The sequence below is a fragment of the Stomoxys calcitrans genome, chromosome 4 (assembly GCF_963082655.1).
Source record: "Stomoxys calcitrans chromosome 4, idStoCalc2.1, whole genome shotgun sequence".
Classification (NCBI taxonomy): Eukaryota; Metazoa; Arthropoda; class Insecta; order Diptera; family Muscidae; genus Stomoxys; species Stomoxys calcitrans.
Genome location: NC_081555.1, coordinates 155,866,839 through 155,887,790, shown reverse-complemented (window position 1 = coordinate 155,887,790; position 20,952 = coordinate 155,866,839). Strand labels below are relative to the sequence as shown.

Genomic DNA, 20,952 nt, shown 5'->3' with positions numbered 1-20,952 from the left:
ACAAGGTTACCACATTTAATTTTTCTGGGTTTCTTTAGCCAAAACCTCCTATTAGTGAATTCTAGTTTGCCATGAGATGGTAATGCAATTTGTCAACCTATCAACAATGCGAGGAAAAAAGTGAGAATATTTGTAAAATGTATAACTATAGTGGAATGTTTATGGACAAAATTACATTTGCATAAACATAATTTGCCAAACATGTGTGAAAATAGCAGTCAAATAAAATTTATAAAGATTTGTACACGCAATAGTGTAAATAATGGGTTTTAATCAAGGCGGATCTTTAAAGGTGGTCTCACGCGAACAGCAGTTAACAGCCGACCAAATTTGACGGTATTAAGATGTCAAAATTTTGTTTGCATCCTCTTTGTTGTCATCTTCTTTCTTGCATATTCTCTGATCACGTAAGCACATGTATACACACACGTACACAAATTTCTTTGAGTGTATTGGCAAAACGTCGATCAGCTTGATGATAAGATGAATCATATATTTGTGGTTGTTGTTTCGCCATGGGTTTTAATTTTATTTTAGTATTCACAATAGAGGTATTTCTTTTCTTTGTCTGAAGATAAACAAAGAGCAAACACCAACACACATTAATACAACAGTTGATTCGGCCTATTTCGTGAGCATTTACATTTGCAATTAGAATTGTGCGAAATTCATCCTGCTGCAGCGACATGCTGATACTATTTTGCTTATAGAATTCAGTACCACTTTTACGGAATGTGTTCGCTTTTTCTTCGACACAATTTTTTATCGTGCGTTTTGACAGTTTTTCGTGTGAAAAGTCTGGTCAAAACTTCGTTGTTCTGGATAAATGTCATTTCCATACAATTTTCGCTGCACTGTTTTAAACCCTGTTTACAGTGCTCATTAAATCCGGATTTAAGGTTCTCTTCAGCAGATTTTATAAAGGGAAAATAGATGATCGAGCCATTAAATCCGGATTTAAAGAGCAGTGTAAATGGTGTAATATGGTGTAAATATAGTGCTAAAACAAAACACAGCAGTTCATGCTTCACGGACCACCGCTATTAACATCGTCTTTGCATGGCTAGATTTGCCGATTCATCTCTATGTGCGAACGCTCCATTTTAAATTGCGGCCTCTATTGTAGGATAGTGTTGAATTTCAGCAATTTTATACATAGTTAAGCAGCCATATTTGTTTCATTCCCATATTGTTCATTCGTTTTTGTGTTCGTCCGTCGCTTATCAATTGTCTGTGAAAATTTATTAATTTTTCGACGTAAAAAGTGATTAGAAATAAAATAAAGTATATATAATTGTCATTTTAAACATTCTGTGCGGTAAGTAATTGAAGTTTATGAAATAAGGTTATTAAATCTATGTGAAAATTTCAATTGAAAAACTCCTAGTTGATTGGTGTACGAAATTGATTTTGTTAAGGGGTGGGGTGAATTCTTTAGTTGCTGTATGTATTTGGTATTTGTTTATTATAAATGTTAGTTGAAAAAAAAGAAAATAAAACCAAATCAATGTATTTCTTTCTATATCTTAAAGTAAGCTGTTTTTTTGTATTGTTTAATGAATCCTCATATTTTTCTGAGAAGTGAGTGCAACAAAAGAAAAAAATCGCTTATTCCAGTTTATGAAAAAATCTTGTACTTTGTAGACGGTATAAATGGAACGGAACAACGGTATTAATGCTACAGTGATGGGCAAAGAAATACTTGTAGCGTACATGTAGAAAATTCAGGTACATATAGAAAATGTAAAGCTTTTTTGTATCTCGAAAATTAAAAACTGCCTACCGCTAAAGATTGCCTTACCGCTTTAATACTTACCAAACACATAAATTCTGGATCTTCGTGGAATGTTTAGACTAGTGAACTTATCGTCCGTATTGACCACTCTATAATGGTATAATTAATGAGTTGCTGTAAACTTGACATTCGTCCTGAATATTATTATGATTGTACCAAATTTGGAAATAGCTGGCTTGTAGACCGATCTTCAGATTCAAGAGTTTATGGCCATGATAGGCTCATCATTTTAAAGCTGACAAGCGGAAAATTTTTACTCAGTTTTGCGCATGTGCGCATGAGCCTTACCTTTGTTAATTTACCACATCGGTTTAATGGGTTCGTGTACTCAAGTTTTTTTTTTGTTGCAAGTCATATACGAGAAATTAAATAGATAAATCATGGCTCTCACCGATAAATTACAACTACGAACAACCTAGGCAAATTTATGCAAGGTAAAGTCATTAGCCCAACAACAACGAAATCAACTACCCTTTGGGAATGGTAGCGCAAATTCTCACAAAGCTATCAAATTTCTGGACATTTCCCAATTGACATTCTGGTTTTTATTTGTACTATTATGTGTAGCAGTTACAAGAGAACAAAGACGTTTTGACGTTTTCTTTTGTTTCATTCTAAGAGTCACATAGGAGAGGAGAAAAAAGAATTGGCGGAACGTAAAAACTAGAAAAATGCAAGATAATTAACAAAAAGGAATCAACAAGAAATTTAAGAATTGTTCGTAAAAATAATATAAAATTTAAAAGTAAATCGACTAAAATCTAGCCAAATCAGATTCATTGGTCATTCGCAGTTTTCATTTTAATGTTCTCTTATTGTACTTGGTGCCTCTTTAAAGAGTCGCATAATACATCTATCTATGTTGTTGTGGCGATATTTTCATGTGGAGTTGGCGATCCTCGTCAAGCGCCTGTAGGTTAGCAAGAAGGACGGATCGCCGCGGAAACGGTGGCTAGAGGTTATTTAAAGGCGCCAATAACTCGGCTCTTGTGCAAGAGTTTCCTGGTCCAGAACTTTGCAATTTAGATAGGGTGCGTCTGGAGTGATCTGGTCGATGCTGTTTGCTCTCTGGTTTTAAGCGGGACACATCCAACACGTTAGTATAAATCCTAGCCCAATGGGAATTGAGGCTAGAAGTTTTTTGTTTTGCAGGGGGAGGTTAACATCTTCTGGTGCTATTGGCGCCGGGTGGGTTTGGCGCAGGTACTATGTGAATTCTATTTAGACCCGTTTGATCCGGCACTTAAAATATAGTCTCTCTTTTTGTACAGCTTAACGCATCGATTTATATCATGAAGATGCAAGTTTACATCTATAGGCGGTGATTTTCTTTTTCACAAGTAATTTGGAGGCTGCTGCGATAACAGCCAAATCGAAGTTGCTTAGACAACATATAATTGTATCTTCGCACCGGGGAGGTCTTTGCGTTTCCGCAATAACCCTAAAGGACCATTTTGACCCCTTTTTTGGGATCATGACCCTTTACCTTTTTTACTCAATGCCTTTTCTTTTTTACCTTTTTTAATATTTTCTTGAATTCTTCATTGATTAGACTTCTTGTGTCTTGTAACAACAGTGTTGCCAATTACGTTTCTCCGTCAAATCTACTAACATGTTTATATTCGATTCGTTAACCAATTTATCGATATCAGCTGATTTTATAGAGAAAACATAGGTAATTGCACGGTAGCAGCGATCAATTGGAAAAATACTTATTTTATTTTCAGAATTTCTTAATTTTTAAACACTATTTAGCTCATTAAGTAAAATGTGTCTACTCCTAGACATGAAACTTATCAGATCAATAAAATGAAATATAAAATTGTTAACTTAAGTTAAATTATAATGTAAATTTCTATCAACAACATTTTCAACAACGATTTTTTTCATTTTATTATTTTTTTATTAAATGAAAATAACGATAATCAGAAACCAAAAGAAAGAATTGCCGAAGAAAAAAAAAGGAATTCATACTATTGTACCCCATCAAAGTGTCTAAGGAGTTTTTTTTTTTTTTGATAATGTTTCATTGGCATATTTGAAAACACGCAAGGAGTTAGGAAGTAAATTAATTTGGGGTGCTACTGTTGTTGTTATAGCCACATTTCTATATGAGGGGGTGGTGATCCTCAACTTGGCGATCCTCATGGCCATTGGTTATTTAAAGGCTCCAACAACTCGCCTTATGGAACACATCCCATCCATATGGAATTCTTGGTCTAAGTATTTGATTAACTCGAATGGAGTGAGAAAATGAAAACATATTTACTAGAAATAGTGTATTACCGGATTTATAGATTTTGTAGAATATAATCAAATTTCTACATATATCAAAATCATTGAAGAAACAACCAAGAAAGCTTTTAACACAGGGAAAAATGATCGAATAACCAGCAAGAAAAAGATTTAACACACTACTCTGCATGAATTATTGGAACTTCAATTCAACTTCACTAAAGATGGGTCAAACAAGATGATAAAACTAGAAAAAGTTTTAACCATTAAAAATACCTTTGTTGACCTTTTTTTTTGAAATATACCCTTTTTGAACCCTTTTTTTTATACCCACCACCGAAGGATGGGGGTATATTAATTTTGTCATTCCGTTTGCAACACATCGAAATATCCATTTCCGAGCCTATAAAGTATATATACTCTTGATCGGCGTAAAAATCTAAGACGATTTAGCAATGTCCGTTTGTCTGTCTGTTGAAATCATGCTACAGTCTTGAAAAAGAGAGATATTGAGCTGAAACTTTGCACATAATTTTTTTTGTCGATAAGCTGGTTAAGTTCGAAGATGGGCTATATCGGACTATATCTTGGTATAGACCGGTCTGCCGATTTAGGGTCTTAGACCCATAAAAGCCACATTTATTATCCGATTTTGCTGATATTAGCGACAGTGAGTTGTGTTAGGCCCTTCAACATTTTTCTTCTCTTCTTCTCTCGATTTAAGGTCTTGCGCCCATAAAAGGCGCATTTATTGTCCCACTTTTGCCAAAATTTGGGACAGTGAGTTGTGTTAGACCCTTCGACATCCTTCTTCAATGTGGCCCCGATCGGTCTAGATTTGGATATAGCTGCCATATAGACCGATCTCTCGCCATAAAAGACGCATTTATTGTCCAATGTTGCTGAAATTTGGGACAGTAGTTAAGTTAAGCCACTCGACATATTTCTGCAATATGGTACAGATCGGTCCAGATTTGAATATAGCTGCCATATAGACCGATCTCTCGATTTTAGGTTTTGAGCCCATAAAAGGCGCATTTATTGTCCGATGTCGCCGAAATTTGGGACAGTGAGTTAAGTTAAGCCCCTCGACATATTTCTGCTATTTGGCCTAGATCGATCAAGATTTGCATATAGCTGTCATATAGACCGATCTCTCGATTTATGGTTTGGGGCCATAAAAGGCGCATTTATTGTCCGATGTCGTCAAAATTTGGGACAGTGAGTTGTATTAGGCTCTTCGAAATTTTTCGGCAACTTGGCCCAAATCGGTCTAGATTTGGATATAGCTGCCATATAGACCGATATCTCGATTTAAAGTCTTGGCCCCATAAGTGGCGCATTCATAATCCGATTTCACTGAAATCTTACACATTGACTTATGTTAGGCTTTTTGACATCCGTGCCGTATATGGTTAAGATCGGTTTATTTTTAGATATATCTACCAAAAAGATCAATATTTTGTTATAAACAATTGAACAATCACTTGTACTTATTAGTGTTTGCTCCAAATCGGAACATATTTTGACGGATTTTGACGAAAGGTAGTTTACATATATACCCGAGGTGGTGGGTATTCAAAGTTCGGCCCGGCCGTACTTTACGTCTTTTTTACTTGTTTTTGAAAGAAATAACTTTCTTGACCCTTCAAAAAAATTCCACTTTTTCGACCATTTTTTGAATAATCCTAACGATAACCCTGCTTCCGAAGGTGGTTGTCCACATGAGATCTGAGCATTTCTTGTGGACAGCTCTTAGAGCTGCATTCTGGCATGTCTGGATCTTATTCCACTGCAAAAAGTATTTTGTGAGTGTATTGGTACGCCATCGAATCTCTCATTTATCTGCCAAAGTACTTCCGCTATTCATATATGAACAATGTGGCTAAAATTTTAGTGGGATAGCTATATATTCGAATATCTTGCAGCGAATTAAGCGGTTTGATGCCAAGGTAGACGTTTAAATCATTGCCGATGTCATCAATGTGAGGGCATGAAGCCATGATCGTACAATCGTCCGGTCTCGATGACGTTTATGCCAGAGGTATCTCTCCACCTCATACCTATGTTTATTGATTTTACTTAAGTTTTAAAATTATTTGTAGGCAAAATCGCGCACACTGTATAAAATATATATTTTTCGCTGCGTATCCGGTATGTGCACTGCACCAATATAAAACGAAACCAAACTCTACTATACATGCCGTATAACGGCTGGTACTATGCTCGTTTTTCGCCGTTAAAACCCATTTTTTCGCTATTACTTTTTTGAAACATTACGAAACTAACAATGATCAAATAAAAATTTTATTAACTTTTTAACATAAGTAATGAGGGAATGTCCTACTGAACGCTCCCTTTTTTTGCTTAAAAATCTATTATCTCAAAAAAGTAATCGGTGAAAAATATTGCAAAAAACGAATATAGTAGTACCAGCCTTATTCTGGGAATTAAATACAACTGTATGTTAGTCCTTTTGCATGATGTACCGACGATACAAAATCCCCTCTGATGTATTAATAAGGGACTATCAACGATTTTAGGAAGTTGTTGTTTTTGTATACCACCAACGCCATTAACTGGGCATGTGTGTGTATATATGTAGCGTATGAATGCTAACAAGCCTTAAACCAACAACAACAACAACAACAACAACAATAATAATAATAAAAAAAAAACATGTTGGTAGGAATGAATGGTGGAGAAAACATTACAAGACGAACAGAACGAATAACAAGACGACCAAGAGCAAGCAATACAACGCAGCCAACATACATGTTTCAGCATAAAAAGCAGCAGCAGAAGCAACAACAACAATAAAGCGGTATGGTTGGATTTTTCTTCTTCTGCTTACTTCGTCGGTTCATGGCTCAGAGCGAGGAGCTCCACACCATTTCATTTCTGTATACCACTCACTGTTACGTTTCGGCTTTCGTCGTGTAATGGCTGTGTTTTCTGGTGTTGTCCGCTTTTATGGAAATTATATTTTCAACATTCTAAAGAACTAAAAGCAAATAATAGTTTAAAACCTAAGAAACAAGAGAAAAAATAAATAAATATAACTTCCAAAATATTATAACTGAAAAAAAAACATTTTTTTTTGAAAATAATCAAATATAAGGTGATTTAAGTTCTATTTGTAACAAAAGAACGTGCAAATTAGTGTAATATTTAAGATATCAACATTAAATGGTAGCATCATAAATGAGAAAACTTAATTTTTCATATGAACTTTTGGTTCTACAAATTGTGTGTGTTTATTAAAGCAGCTCGTTGTTCGTCTGGCCGTGTGCTTTCCTTTGTGTCTGTTTCTCCATTTCATTTTGTTGTGTTTTTTTTATTTCGAAAGACTGCTAGTTTTTTTTTTAATGTGTTGTGTTGTTTGTTTTATGTCTATCTGTGTATGCTGCAATAATCCAACGTAAACGGAAATGTTTAGGGAATGACTAATGATTTGTTTGTTTGTTTATTTGCCTAGTCTCTCTCCCTCTCCCATCTTCGTTTATTTGCTCTCGTTCGAGTATCTGTGTGAGTTTGTTTTTGATGGTGTTGGGGATTTATGTTTGTTGTTTAATAAAACTGTAAATGAAGAGAGGGGGAAACATTCTGAAAGAAATTCCCTCCCAATTTACTGCTTGTTGTGTACCTACATATGTTGATTTTAAATATGGGGTTTATGTTATAAACAAAAGACCGTAAATAAATTTGTTCTGTATAATTGGGTCATTTACCTTGGATTGTACTTAGTATTGTATTTATATCTTAAGTTTGTCAAATGATTGTAGATATTTGCGTGTAGGACTGCCACAATTTAAATTAAAAGAATATTCTCCGAACTTCGTGTTTCAATCTTAACAATTTCAAACAAACTGGAAATTTTATTTCAATACATAAAAAGTATTTTCTACAATAAATCCAAAGGCTCCTTAGACTATATTATTTTAAAAACTAACAAAGTAAAATACAGTACAAATATTGTGGGGATATAGTCACCACAGTACTCCCCCGCGGAAGAACGCTAGATGCGTTCTGGGATAATGATAACTCTTCCATAGCGCGTTCTTCTAACTGCAGGATTATGTGTAGGTACTTCTGCTGCTGGTGTTGAGTCAGGTTCATGATTCAATATAAATGCGGGCTTAAGTCGATCTATCGATATGTTTTGATGCTTTCCATCAATCAGCAAAGTAAAAACCTTTTTGCGTCGATCTAGAATAAGGTAAGGCCCTTTATACTTAGGTTGCAATGGTCTCTTGTTACCATCTTGTCTAATCCAAACATGAGAACAACTCTCTAAATTCTTGTTTATAAAAATAACAGGTTTGTTGTGATGTTTTGGTTCCGTCGATAGCATATTTCTAATAGCAGTTTTAATGTTATAAAGTTGGCTTGTAGGATCCACATTGGAATCTAATTTGAAGAAATCCCCAGGAAGTTGTATAGGTTCACCGTATAATATTTCTGCCGGACATGCTCCAATGTCTTCCTTCGTAACAGATCTGATTCCTAAGAGAACAGTGTTGAGAGTCTTAGTCCATTGAATGTTTTCAGCACATGTTAATCCTGTTTTTAAAACTCTGTGGAAACGCTCGACTAGACCGTTTGATTGTGGATGAAAGGATGTCGTAAAGTTATGTTTTATGCCAAATTTACTTGTTATTTCCTTAAACATGTGGGAAGTAAATTGGCTACCTCTATCAGTGGTAATAGCATTTGGAAGTCCATATCGACAAATCCAGTTATTGTAAAAAGCATTGAAAACGGTTTCAGTTTTAATATCTTTCAAAGGAATCGCCTCTGGCCACCGACTGAAACGATCCAAGCAAGTTAGTAGATACACGTAATCTTCGGATGGAGGCAAAGGTCCGACAATATCCATATGTACCACAGCAAAACGCGAAGTAGTCGGTGGAAACTTACCAAATTCACTTTTTGTATGTTTGTTTACTTTGCAACGCTGGCATTCCAAACAACTTCGAGTCCATTCATTAATATCTTTGTTCATTGAAGTCCAATAAAATTTCTTTGTTATAAGCTTACGAGTTGCTCGTATTCCAGGATGTGAGAGGCTATGAAGGTTATGAAATACCTGTTTGCCAAACTCCTTTGGAAGAATTGGACGGGAAACGCCTTTTGATACATCGCACCATATTCTTATATCCGTGTTTGGTATATTTACTGAAATTATGTTGTCGTTTTCGCGGATAATTTCTTTTAGTTCTGGATCTTTATCTTGAACCTTCGAAAGTTTTTCAGAGTCCAATGGCCGTATTTTGATGGCTTCGATTCGTGATAAAGCATCTGCAGTTACGTTTTGAGAACCAGGGATGTACCTTATGTCAGTAGAAAATTGTGCTATAAAATCCAAATGATTTCTCTGCCTAGGAGATGCTTTCTCCAGCTTTTGTTTGAAAGCGAATGTAAGAGGCTTATGGTCAGTTAAAACGATGAATTTTCTTGCCTCCAATAGATAGCGGAAATGTTGCACGCTTTTGAAAATTGCTAAAAGCTCACGATCATAGGTACTATATTTCATTTGTGTAGGCGTTAGTTTTTTAGAGAAAAATCCAAGTGGTTGCCACGATCCATCTACATATTGCTCCAAAACAGCTCCAATCGCATGGTTTGAAGCATCAACTTTTAGCACTAATGAAGCATTTGGAATGGGATGTGTAAGGAACGAGGCATTAGATAAACTTTCTCTGCATTTAATAAACGCTTGCTTCAACTCATCAGACCAATCAATTTCGCGTGTATCATTTTTCTTTGTCTGGCCTTTTAATAAATCGTTTAGAACAGATTGTAGCTGAGCGCCATGAGAAAGAAATTTGCGATAAAAATTTAGCATAGCCAAAAAACGTCGGAGTTCTTTGATTGTTTTGGGCAAGGGAAATGACTTAATAACATCCACTTTTTCTGTAAGAGGTTTAATGCCATCGGGAGTGACATGATGACCAAGAAAATCTATTTCAGTTTGGCCAAATACACATTTTGAGGGATTTATAAAAATTCCGTATTTCTTGAAACGTTCAAATAATATTTTCAAATGTTCCAAATGCTCTTTCTCAGATTTTGAAAAAACTCCGTTAAGATTCTTACTCCGTTAAGATGCATCTGAAAGTCGGTTAAATAAGGTACGGGATACTTATCTGGAACCGTAATTGTATTGAGAGCTCTGTAATCTCCACATGGTATCCATTCGCCATTAGGCTTTTTGACCATATGCAGAGGATTTGCCCAGTTGCTTCTGGAAGGTTGTATGATTCCTTTGTTCAGCATATACTGGAACTCTTCTTTAGCTGCTTTAAGTTTTTCAGTTGACATCTTAAAAGGTTGGAAAATTCTTAATTTCGGGGTCACCAAATTGTAGGACTGCCACAATTTAAATTAAAAGAATATTCTCCGAACTTCGTGTTTCAATCTTAACAATTTCAAACAAACTGGAAATTTTATTTCAATACATAAAAAGTATTTTCTACAATAAATCCAAAGGCTCCTTAGACTATATTATTTTAAAAAACTAACAAAGTAAAATACAGTACAAATATTGTGGGGATATAGTCACCACATGCGCCATTCCATTTTCTCTTTACATTATAATGCCGTTATAAACTATTTGTGCAGATTTTATAATCGTAAATTGGTGCGACTAGATAACGATTATAAAAGTAATTTTAAAAATTAAAAAATTTGTCAATGTCGAAAAAGAAACTCAGGCGAATAGAAGACAATCATTCTTATCCAGTTACCATAAACGTAATTTAAGCACAAACTGGCTACATTGCAAGTTAACGGTCGTAATCGCTTGCTATCGTACCCATCCTTTGTTGACCGCACAGCATTTAACTTTATATGAATATGTTCATTTAGATCGGAAGAGTATCCCTTAATTTTTATCTTAAATCTTAGTACAAAGTTCATTGGCAGCGAAATTGCTTAATGTTGGTTGCGAAATCCGATGGACTATATCTATTTGCCGCCAGACCATAGAAGTCAAATAAAAAAAGACAACTTAATTGAAACAATGTTGATTGTGGACCAGTTCATGAGAAATTAATATACATTTGTACCTAATATATGTGGAGGCCACCACCGAGGTCAGCATGTCCGCTTATGACGCTGAGAGCCTGGGGTCGAATCCTGGCGAGAACATCAGAATAAATTTTCAGTGGTAGTTATCATTCCTTCCTAATTAATTATATACTTTTTTTAATTTTTTATATTTTTAAATGTTATATTAGTTTTAAATTGTATATATATTTTTTAAATTTTATATATATTTTTTTAATTATATATATATAATTTTTAAATTTTATATATATTTTTTAAATTTTATATATATTTTTTAAATTTTATATATTTTTTACATTTTATATACCTTTTAAATTTTAAATATTATATTTACATTGTATATTTTTTTAATTTTTTGTTTTTATTTTAAATTACATACCTATTTTTTTTTAAATTTTATTAATTGCTTTTAAATAATTTTATTGTTATTATTATTTTTTTGAAAATTTTATATTTTTTTATATTTCTTTAATTTTTTCTTAATTTTAAATTTATTTTTTTATTGATTTATTTCTTTTAAGTTTTTTTTTACAAACTAATTTATTTTTCAATTATTTTTATTTTAATTTTTTAAATTTATTTATTTTTTAACCTATTTTAGGGTTCGTGGTGGATCTACTAGACCTAATGTTTGGGGCTTTGGAGTTCATTAGGTTTTATCGTTCTTTATTAAGTATATATATATTTTTCATTTTTATTTCGAAAATATGACGTGTCAAACGTTTCCGTCTAAGAACGTTTTTATTTTCGAAAGGGTTTTTTTTGAAAATGGAGTGTCGAAACAGACATACGTCCAATTTCGTCCACTCTATATTTTTTATTGGACTTTTAATGAAAAACGCGGATTTTTTTATTATGTCTTTTATTTTTGCCTTCAACAACTAAGAATGACAATTTTTGGTTTCTGCATCTTCTTAAATAAGCAGCGACAGAGAGATGGTACGATTGAAAAACCCTAATACAAACAATAATCTACGTTATTGAGTGATAACTATCTAATCATAAAAACAATATCACCAGGGAAAAATAGTTCAACAAAACAATCACTCAATATTCGTTCTCAATGGGGAGTAGTGTAATAGACATAAACCTGTTCTCTTTACATTACATTAGACTATCCTTAGGCTGAGTACAAGAGACAAATGAATTTACGCTCAACGGTGAGATCAAAATAATAAATTGAAAGCTCTCAAAATTGTTGATTCTCTTCTCTCTATCTCTACTTTTACATTTAACTCATATGGGAACAACTGATTGAAACACTACAAAATAAGTTTGTTCATTTAAGTTTAATATAATTAAAAATCATAAAGAGATAAATAAACTTATAAATTAATAAATTCAGATACTATAAATACATTATTTTTTAAATTTTTTTTTTCTAATTATATTCTATCTTATTGCGCTAAGGAAAGTTAGAGAACTTATTGAGCTCTGTTTCAAAACAAAAGTGTGTTCTCCACCGTACTTAATAACCTCTGGGGGATGTGGGGCACCTTAATCAATTTAATCAGAAATCATGATCCATCAAGCCTGTCAAAGTGTTTTGAATAATAACATACACTTCTTAAATTTTATAAGTTCGAGCTAGAAGATGTTCGAAAAATCAGGAAATATACTAGTTCCAATAATAAGTTATGTAGTGATCGGACAACAGATAAAAAAGGTAAAACGTAACGTCAACGTTTCTAAAAAAAAGGCTAGAATACTCTCAAATATATTAAAAAGCAGAAACGCAAACGCTATCAATATTTTAAAAAGCAGAAACGCAATCCGAATTTCAAAATGTAAATTTTTTGCAAATTTTGCTCATGAACATTCCACTAGGGAACAGGGGCAAACTTCTCACATATCAATGAGTGCAGTCCGATTCAAGTTAAAGCTCAATGATAAGGGACCTCCTTTTTATAGGCGAGTCCGAACGGCGAGGCGCAGTGCGACACCTCTCTGGAGAGAAGTTTTACATGGCACAGTACCTCACAAATGTCGCCAGCATTAGGAGGGGAAAACCACCGCTGAAAAATTTTTTCTGATGATCTCGCCAGGATTCGAACCCAGGCGTTCAGCGTCATAAGCGGACATGCTAACCTCTGCGCTACGGCGGCCTCCATCCGCATTTCACTGTTTCCAAATAATTTTAGAACGCCTAAGTTTTCAGATTCTTTAAAGTGGGTTAAAATTGAAAAAACCTAGCAGAAAACCTTCCGCTTGAGAACGGGTAGAGTTAAAGGGATTATGCGCAAAAATTCAAGGTCGTAATTCATACAGTTGCCTCTCAGCAGGCCACTAGAATTGGTCGCTTCGGCATTTCGAAATTTTTTTGGGCTGCAAAATCTTAGTTTGGCCTCGGGAGATTTTCGACTTTTAATTTTTTAAATTTCTGCCGAGACAGGCTTTCTAAAAAACTTTTTGCAACAAACAATATTTGTAGCCTCCTCCACAGCCAATTTATAAAAGGATGATGATTTTGAAACTACCTTTGCCCCAAATAGGCATTTGAATATTTGCAAATTTAAGTGAAAAAATTCGCGTAGTTTATATTTTTTCAAGGAAAACTTTCGTTTTCAGAAAATTGAAAATCGGAACACAAATGAAGATTTGATGTAGGCAAATGCCAAGAGGTGCCCGCACCACCCGGCCCTACGTGGTGTGGGCACCTCTTGGAATTTTTGCGCATAATCTTGAAAATTTTGCGCATAACACCTCAGCTGTAACCATTCAAAATTTCAAAGAGTCATGTTTACCCGTTCCCAAACGTCAGATTTTTTTACTTTTGCATTTAGGTCAAATAAAACTTGATTTTGTTTATTTTCTCTATAACGAAGTTTGTCTGTAACGTAGTTTTATTTTGTCGGTTCCCGGCTGCTTCTTTATAGAGAAGTTCGACTGTACATACCATCAGATAGTACTTTCAATAGGATTTCATTATGGTTGATTGCGATAAACATTACTTGAAATCGCAATATGTTGCATGATTCAGTGAAATTGTTTATAAATTTTTTATAGATTAAAGTTTCAAATTCTAGATTAAACATTTTAAATAGGTCACACGAGTTTAGGATTAACCTTCTTTAACAAGTCATCTAGCTGCTGTATTACTAGAATTACTGAGAATATACTTAAAAAATCACCCAATAAAACATGTAATAGCAAAAGTTTTCCTGCTCTTTCGGTGTTAAATTAGGTAATTCCCTTAGTTATGTTAGTCTATGTGAATTATAAGATACAAAGTTCCATTCCATATTTTAAATATTTGATTTGATGTTGTCTTTGGCCTCTTCATCCACAATATTATTTTCCTCGTATATTTCAAACTTATGGTAAGCGTATGTTTCGTCACAAGTGTGTGACAATTTTTGTTAATTTTCTTTTTGGCATCCGGTCCGTTAATCCCTAAAGTACCTGTGATTTCTCCGTTTTTATTAGTATGGGTGTGTGTGTGATTTAACAAGTAGCATAAAACATAATCGTAGGGTGTTTGACTGTGTTGTCTTCTAAGAATGTTCTCACTTACACTCTCCTCTCACCTTACGAAGAAGAATTATGTATGTTTTTGTTTTGTCCCCGCAAAAGTGTATTCCATCTTTTGTTATTTTGAACACAGATTCGCTACGGGCGCGTACTGACTGTAGAAACGAGGGACGGAACACGCTTTCATAAAGAGAAATATATCTTTTTGTGACAATTTACTTAAAGAAGTAATTTTGTTGTTGTTGAAATTTACCAGCTGAAACCAGCACTTGGCCTACATATATTGCAAACGAATGAATGTGAATCATTTTGTATTATTGTTCATAGTGATCTAAAGTGTACTAATAATCACAAAATTTCGTTATTTGCGGCACTAAGAAAAAAAACTACTCATATTTAAATAAAATTAATTGGTGATATAACTTACGGCTATAAATAAACTTTGTTTCTTGTTATCGATATAGATATTTGTAAGTTGTGGGTTTTCACCTTTGCTCTCGTAAAGAGATGTATCAATATTTCATCTTTAAGGGCAGTATGCATCTCTGGCGAATTTTTTTTACCATAAGAAATGCATTGAAATCCTAAGCGAAATTTTCGTTGCCGATTAAGGGGCTATTATTTGGCGTGTAGAAGTCTTATGGCATGTCACTTTTTGTATTCACATGTAATTGAAAGTGTTTGTCAAAATTGTCAATTTACATACGATTCATCATTTTTGCTTTCACACCTGTATGTTATTTTAGTAAAACATAACCTAAAAATTTGAGCAAAATCTGGTTTTTCTATGCGTAATAATTGTTAAAGTTGTAAGAAAGCTGGTTAAATCATAAATTTGTTAAAACAATTTAATTTGGGGTTGCTTCCATTTTCGACTGACAACAAAAACAGCTGATTTCTTTATGTTTTAGTCAGAAGAAATAGAGCTCGTTTTAATCGAACAAAATTACATGTGGTAAATTTGACATGTCATAAGACAACTACATGCCGTTTAATAGAGCCTTAAGTTCGCTATCAATTTTTCTTTGTGTAACAGGGTGACATAATAGGCATTGGAGATTTTTTTTTCCCAAAATTACCAGTCCCCAGTAACTCTTAGGTTATCATATCTGTCTTTGACGCTGAACGCCTGGGATGAAATCCCGGCGAGAACATCAGAAAATATTTTCAGCGGCGGTTCCTTCTCCTAGTGCTGGCGACATTTGTGAGTTACTAACCGTAGGTAATCAGCCCTGACAAATTTTTTTCTGTACTAAGAAGTTTTGGTCTGCGGCATCCCATTCGGACTCGGCAATAAGAAGAGGGACCCTTATCATTGAATATAATAGAAGTATCCCCGCTGTTCCTAAATGGAATGTTCATGGACAAATTTGTAAAAATTACAATACTACATGCGCATTGGATGCTTACTCCCTAAACTCGAACTGCGTCGCCCCGAAAGGCGACCAACATTATAGAAGTATCCCCACCTTTTTTAATGGTATGTTCATTGTAAATATTAAATTACTACATGCGTTTTGGATGCTTACGTCCTTAACTCGTACTGCGTCGCCCCCGGAAAGGAATCACCAACAAATTGGTCTGCTCTTTCATTCACCCCCAATCATCCAGATCTATCGTTGCCTCGATTATATCGTAATGGTATGACCTGCTCCTATCCTCTATCAATTGTTCCATCGCCTTGGGGTCGCTTTTATTTGTATGTCTAGGGTAAGGGTGTTTTTTATCGCCGCGCTTGTGCAAGACCAAGAAGCCTACGGCCCCCCTACATAGTGCCCAACATTCTCAGTACGCTGACTTTTCACTTCAGCTTCCCCACCAAGATCATTCATATTTGACCTTGTCAGATTTGAAAATCGTTCTGTTTAGGAAACATGGTATGTCAAATTTGCCCACCTTTGTCTTCTTCATGAATATCTTGAAGACCCTTTCTGCATAGCTCATTCGGATCCCCACCTGAAAGAATCTTATCAGCCAGCATTCGTAATAAGTTATTTGTGGTGTTTGTTCATAGAAGTGACGATAGGTCAACCCGTGACCCAATAAGATCCTCACCAATGTCTGAGCTAAATAGTCTGAGGCTGAGGTCTCCTTAGCCAGTTGGCTCTACAAAAGTACTTTGATTGATTTCACCTTAAATAGTCAATTTTGACTTCTGTCGTCCCTTGGTTTACGTCTTTGCAGTAGAATAATGCACCGTCGTCAAGTTCCGGAATATAAATACTTTATAGAATCTTAATCCCGTAAAGAAAGGTATTGCAAACGGAATAGCAAAAATCAGTAAGGAAAGACAAAAGTCGGCCGGAGTCGACTATATAATACCCTACGCCTATCCTACAATTATAAATTCGGGCAATATATAAATATTTATGTATATAAGAGCTATATCTATATCTTAATTGACTTTCAATCAGGTCGTTTGAATATTATTGCCACTACTGCCATATAAGTGCAAATCCGGTGATAAATATGTATGGGTGCTACATCCGAATTTGAACCGGTTTTTATGAAATCTCGCAAGTATGTTAAGATCAGTAACAAAACAATTCATGCCAAATTTTGTGCAGATCGGTTGAAAATTGTAGCTACTACGGCCATTTAAATGAAAATCGGGCGATGCATATATATGGGAGCTATATCTAAATCTGAACCGATTTTAATCAAATTTTGCAGAAATGTTAAAATCCATAACAAAACAGTCCGTGCCATATTTTGTGCAGATCGGTTGAAAATTGTATCTACTGCGGCCATTTAAGTGAAAATCGGGTGATACATATTTATGGGAGCTATATCAAAATCTGAACTGATTTTAATTAAATTTTGCAGAAATGTTAAAATCCATAAAAAAACAGTCCGTGCCATATTTTGTGCAGATCGGTTGAAAATTGTAGCTACTGCGGCCATTTAAGTGAAAATCGGGTGATACATATATATGGGAGCTATATCAAAATCTGAACCGATTTTGATGAAATTTTGCAGATATCTTAAAATCCATAACAAAACAGTCCGTGCCAAATTTTGTGCAGATCGGTTGAAAATTGTAGCTACTACGGCCATTTAAGTGCAAATCGAGTGATACATAGATATGGGAGCTATATCTAAATCTGACCGATTTTGATGAAATTATGGAAATATGTTAGTAACAGTAACAAAACAATCCGTGCCAAATATTGAGCAGATCGGTGGAAAATTGTAGCTACTAAAATCAATAGCACCTGCAATTTGATTACAAGAATACATGGACTCACAGACGGACATGGCTAAATCGAATCAGAAAGTGAGTCTAAGTCGATCGGTATACTTATCAATGGCCTAGCTCTTCTTCTTCCTAGCGTTGCAAACAAATGCATAAACTTATAATACCCTGTACCACAGTGTTGGTGTGGGGTATAAATACAATAGTATACCCCCTTCCTATGGTGTACGATATAAAAAGGTCCATAACACAGAAACATTTATCATGGCAAAATCTGGTTTTCTATTTTTATTCAGTACATCCTCATGCCCCATCATTCAATACAATCCCTTTGAAATGTTTCTAATTTTAATTACACACATATATAATTAGCAGGTGGTTTAATTAAAGGTTTTAGATTGACATTTTGTTTTCGAATATTTAAAGTAAACCCATTAGCAGTACAACCCATTCACTTACTCCTTTCAAAATAAAATCAATACTAATTAGATGTTTTAAATTGGTCATAACTGCTTATTAATCCATTATTTTCTTTATTTTACAGGTGTGGTGTACAACGCCTAAATCACCAAAATGAGTTTCATGCAAACACAAAATCGTACAAGTAAGTATACAAAGAAATGTTGAATTTTTACAAGCTTCTTTTATTGAAAAAATTAAAAAACACTAAGTGAAATGATTTCAAATCATACAGTGGGAATACCTCTTAGTATAAGGATCAAAGTAAAGGACAGCTTGGATTTTCCTGAGACTGTGAGATTATTACAAGGAATATTGTGTTTGTTGTTCGTAAGCATTTGACGTCAAAGTGGGGTTTGTAATATCTATAACAAAGAACAGTTACTGTAACTTTAGATTAAATTAACAAAAAAATAAACTTAAAGACCATCAAACGGTTTCCAAAAATTTCCCCTGCATTATGTAAATTACAAAATTTGCAGGGATAAAAATCTCAGGCATGGTGCTCGTGTATATGTCGCTAGCTGCCTATAGATGGCAGGTTTTTTTTTCTCAAGCGTAATAACCCAGCTCAGGATAACTACGAGAACCACACATGCTTGAACTTGATCTGTGACTAGCCGAACCGGTCCTGCTCCGCTGCGCCTTCTTTAACTCTCTAATATCTTTTTAGGGTGGGAACACTTCGCCCTGAATGCGGATGGCACCTCAGACATTTCGACGCACATATGGATATCAAATTCGTGCTGCACTTCCAAATCCCTTTAATTTCAGCCCCATATTGCTATGGCCGGTAAATATGAACCGTTTGGAGGGTGTTTTGGGGCTGGGGCGGCCACCAGCACTTTGCACTGAAAATAGATATCAAATTCGTTATTTATTCCCAACGGAAATGAAGTTCAGTTTAGAGGATGCTTTAGGGCGTAACCCAAAACACTTGGCTCCAAAATTGGATATCAAATTCGTTTTCTACTCTCAAATATCTTTAATTTGTGTCCCATATTGCCATAAGGGTCAAATAACCCATTTGACGTATATTTTGGAGGAAAAGCTCCACCCAAAACACTTGGCTTCAAAATTGGATATCAAATTCATTTTCTACTCTCAAATCAAATGAAAGGTCATTTGTGTACCATATTGCCATAAGTGTCAATAACCCATTTGACGTATCTTTTGGAGGAAAAGCGCCACCTAGACTTGAAGGCAAATTTTAATGTCATATTCCTAATCTACTCTTTAATACCTTTCATTTGAGTCCCATATAGCTATAGTGGGCTTATATGCCCATTTGGGGTTATTTGGGGTGGGCGACCTCCCATTACTTGGACCTAATGTTTTATACCATATTTGTAAACTACTGCCTAATTATTTTCATTTGAGTCCCATATTGACATGAACTTCGAATATATCTGTTTAGAGGAATTTTGGCCACCACCATAGAATTGGGGGCATATTCATTTAGTCATTTCCTTCGAAACACATCGAAATATCCATTACCGACCCTACAAAGTATATGTAAATTTAGGATCATTGTAAAATTCCAAGACTATTTAACGATGCCCGTGTGTCCCTCTGTATGCCTATGTGTTAAAAATTAAGATATTGAGCTGAAATTTAAGACAGGCCCATATTTTTCTCTTACGCAGGTTAAGTTCTTGAACGAGCCAAATCGGACTTTATTTGGATGTAGCTGCCATATAGACCGACCCACAGTGGGATAAAACCGAAAAGAAATTAGTAAAAAAATATGCCATTTGAGAACGGATAGAGATAAATCTTTCAAATGGCAGGCCACTAAAGTTGGTCACCTCGGTATTTCGAAAAATGGTTTGCGCTGCCAAATCTTCATTTCTGGTCCGATTTTCATCCCACTGTGGGATCTGCCGTTTTGAAGTCTTAAGCCCACAACAGCCGCATATATTGTCCGATTTCGTTTAAATTTGGAATAATCAGATATTGAGCATATTTCGAACGATATGTATTTGTAGAGATGGGCGATGGGTAAATACTCAAAAGTTACTCACCTGGTAAATTGGGTAAATACCCATTTATTTACCAATTAATAACCAAAAGCTGGGTATTTATAATTTTACAGATATATTGGGTGGGCATACGATATTCAACAAAAAGAACGATATTCAACAAAAAGGTTTGGAGGTGTATCAGAACTAGCTTTTTCAAATTTCATCATAATCGCATGAAAAATGCTCCGTTTATGGGCTCAATACTCTAGGTCAGGATATCGGTCTATATGGCAGCTATATCCCAATATGGTCCGATCTGGACCACATTTGACAGGAATGGATAGGGGTCTACCAGAACACACTGTACCAAATTTCATCGAATTCGGGTAATAAATGGATCTTTGATGGCCTCAATACCCAATATAGGGAGATGGGGCGATCAATATGTAGGGCTGCTATATCCAAATATAGTCCGATCTTAACCACACTTCACAGAAATGGGTAGGAAATCGGATGAAAAATTACCAAATAATTGCCTCAAGACTTTAAGTCTAGAGATCGGTCTATTTAGCGGCTATATATTGGGTTGCCCAAAAAGTAATTGGGGATTTTTCATATAGTCGGCGTTGAAAAATTTTTTCACAGCTTGTGACTCTGTAATTACATTCTTTCTTCTGTCAGTTATCAGCTGTTACTTTTAGCTTGCTTTAGAAAAAAGTGTAGAAAAAGTATATTTGATTAAAGTTCATTCTAAGTTTTAT

General features: G+C 34.7%; 1 protein-coding gene across 7 annotated transcripts in view; it reads left to right on the top strand.

The window, feature by feature from the left end:
* The first annotated feature begins 1,192 nt into the window (after nucleotides 1-1,192).
* The window catches only part of LOC106096056 (armadillo segment polarity protein), a 59,405-nt gene continuing 39,645 nt past the window's right edge, over nucleotides 1,193-20,952 (top strand). For 6 of the 7 annotated variants that reach the window (XM_013263587.2, XM_013263583.2, XM_013263581.2 and 3 more), the window contains exons 1-2: nucleotides 1,193-1,318; nucleotides 18,313-18,372. In XM_013263587.2, the coding sequence (XP_013119041.1) occupies nucleotides 18,342-18,372 (31 nt within the window). In that variant the 5' untranslated portion in view covers nucleotides 1,193-1,318; nucleotides 18,313-18,341. Of the gene's footprint in view, nucleotides 1,319-7,132; nucleotides 7,152-18,312; nucleotides 18,373-20,952 lie in introns of those variants that run through there. The other variant, XM_013263582.2, reaches the window with a different exon arrangement.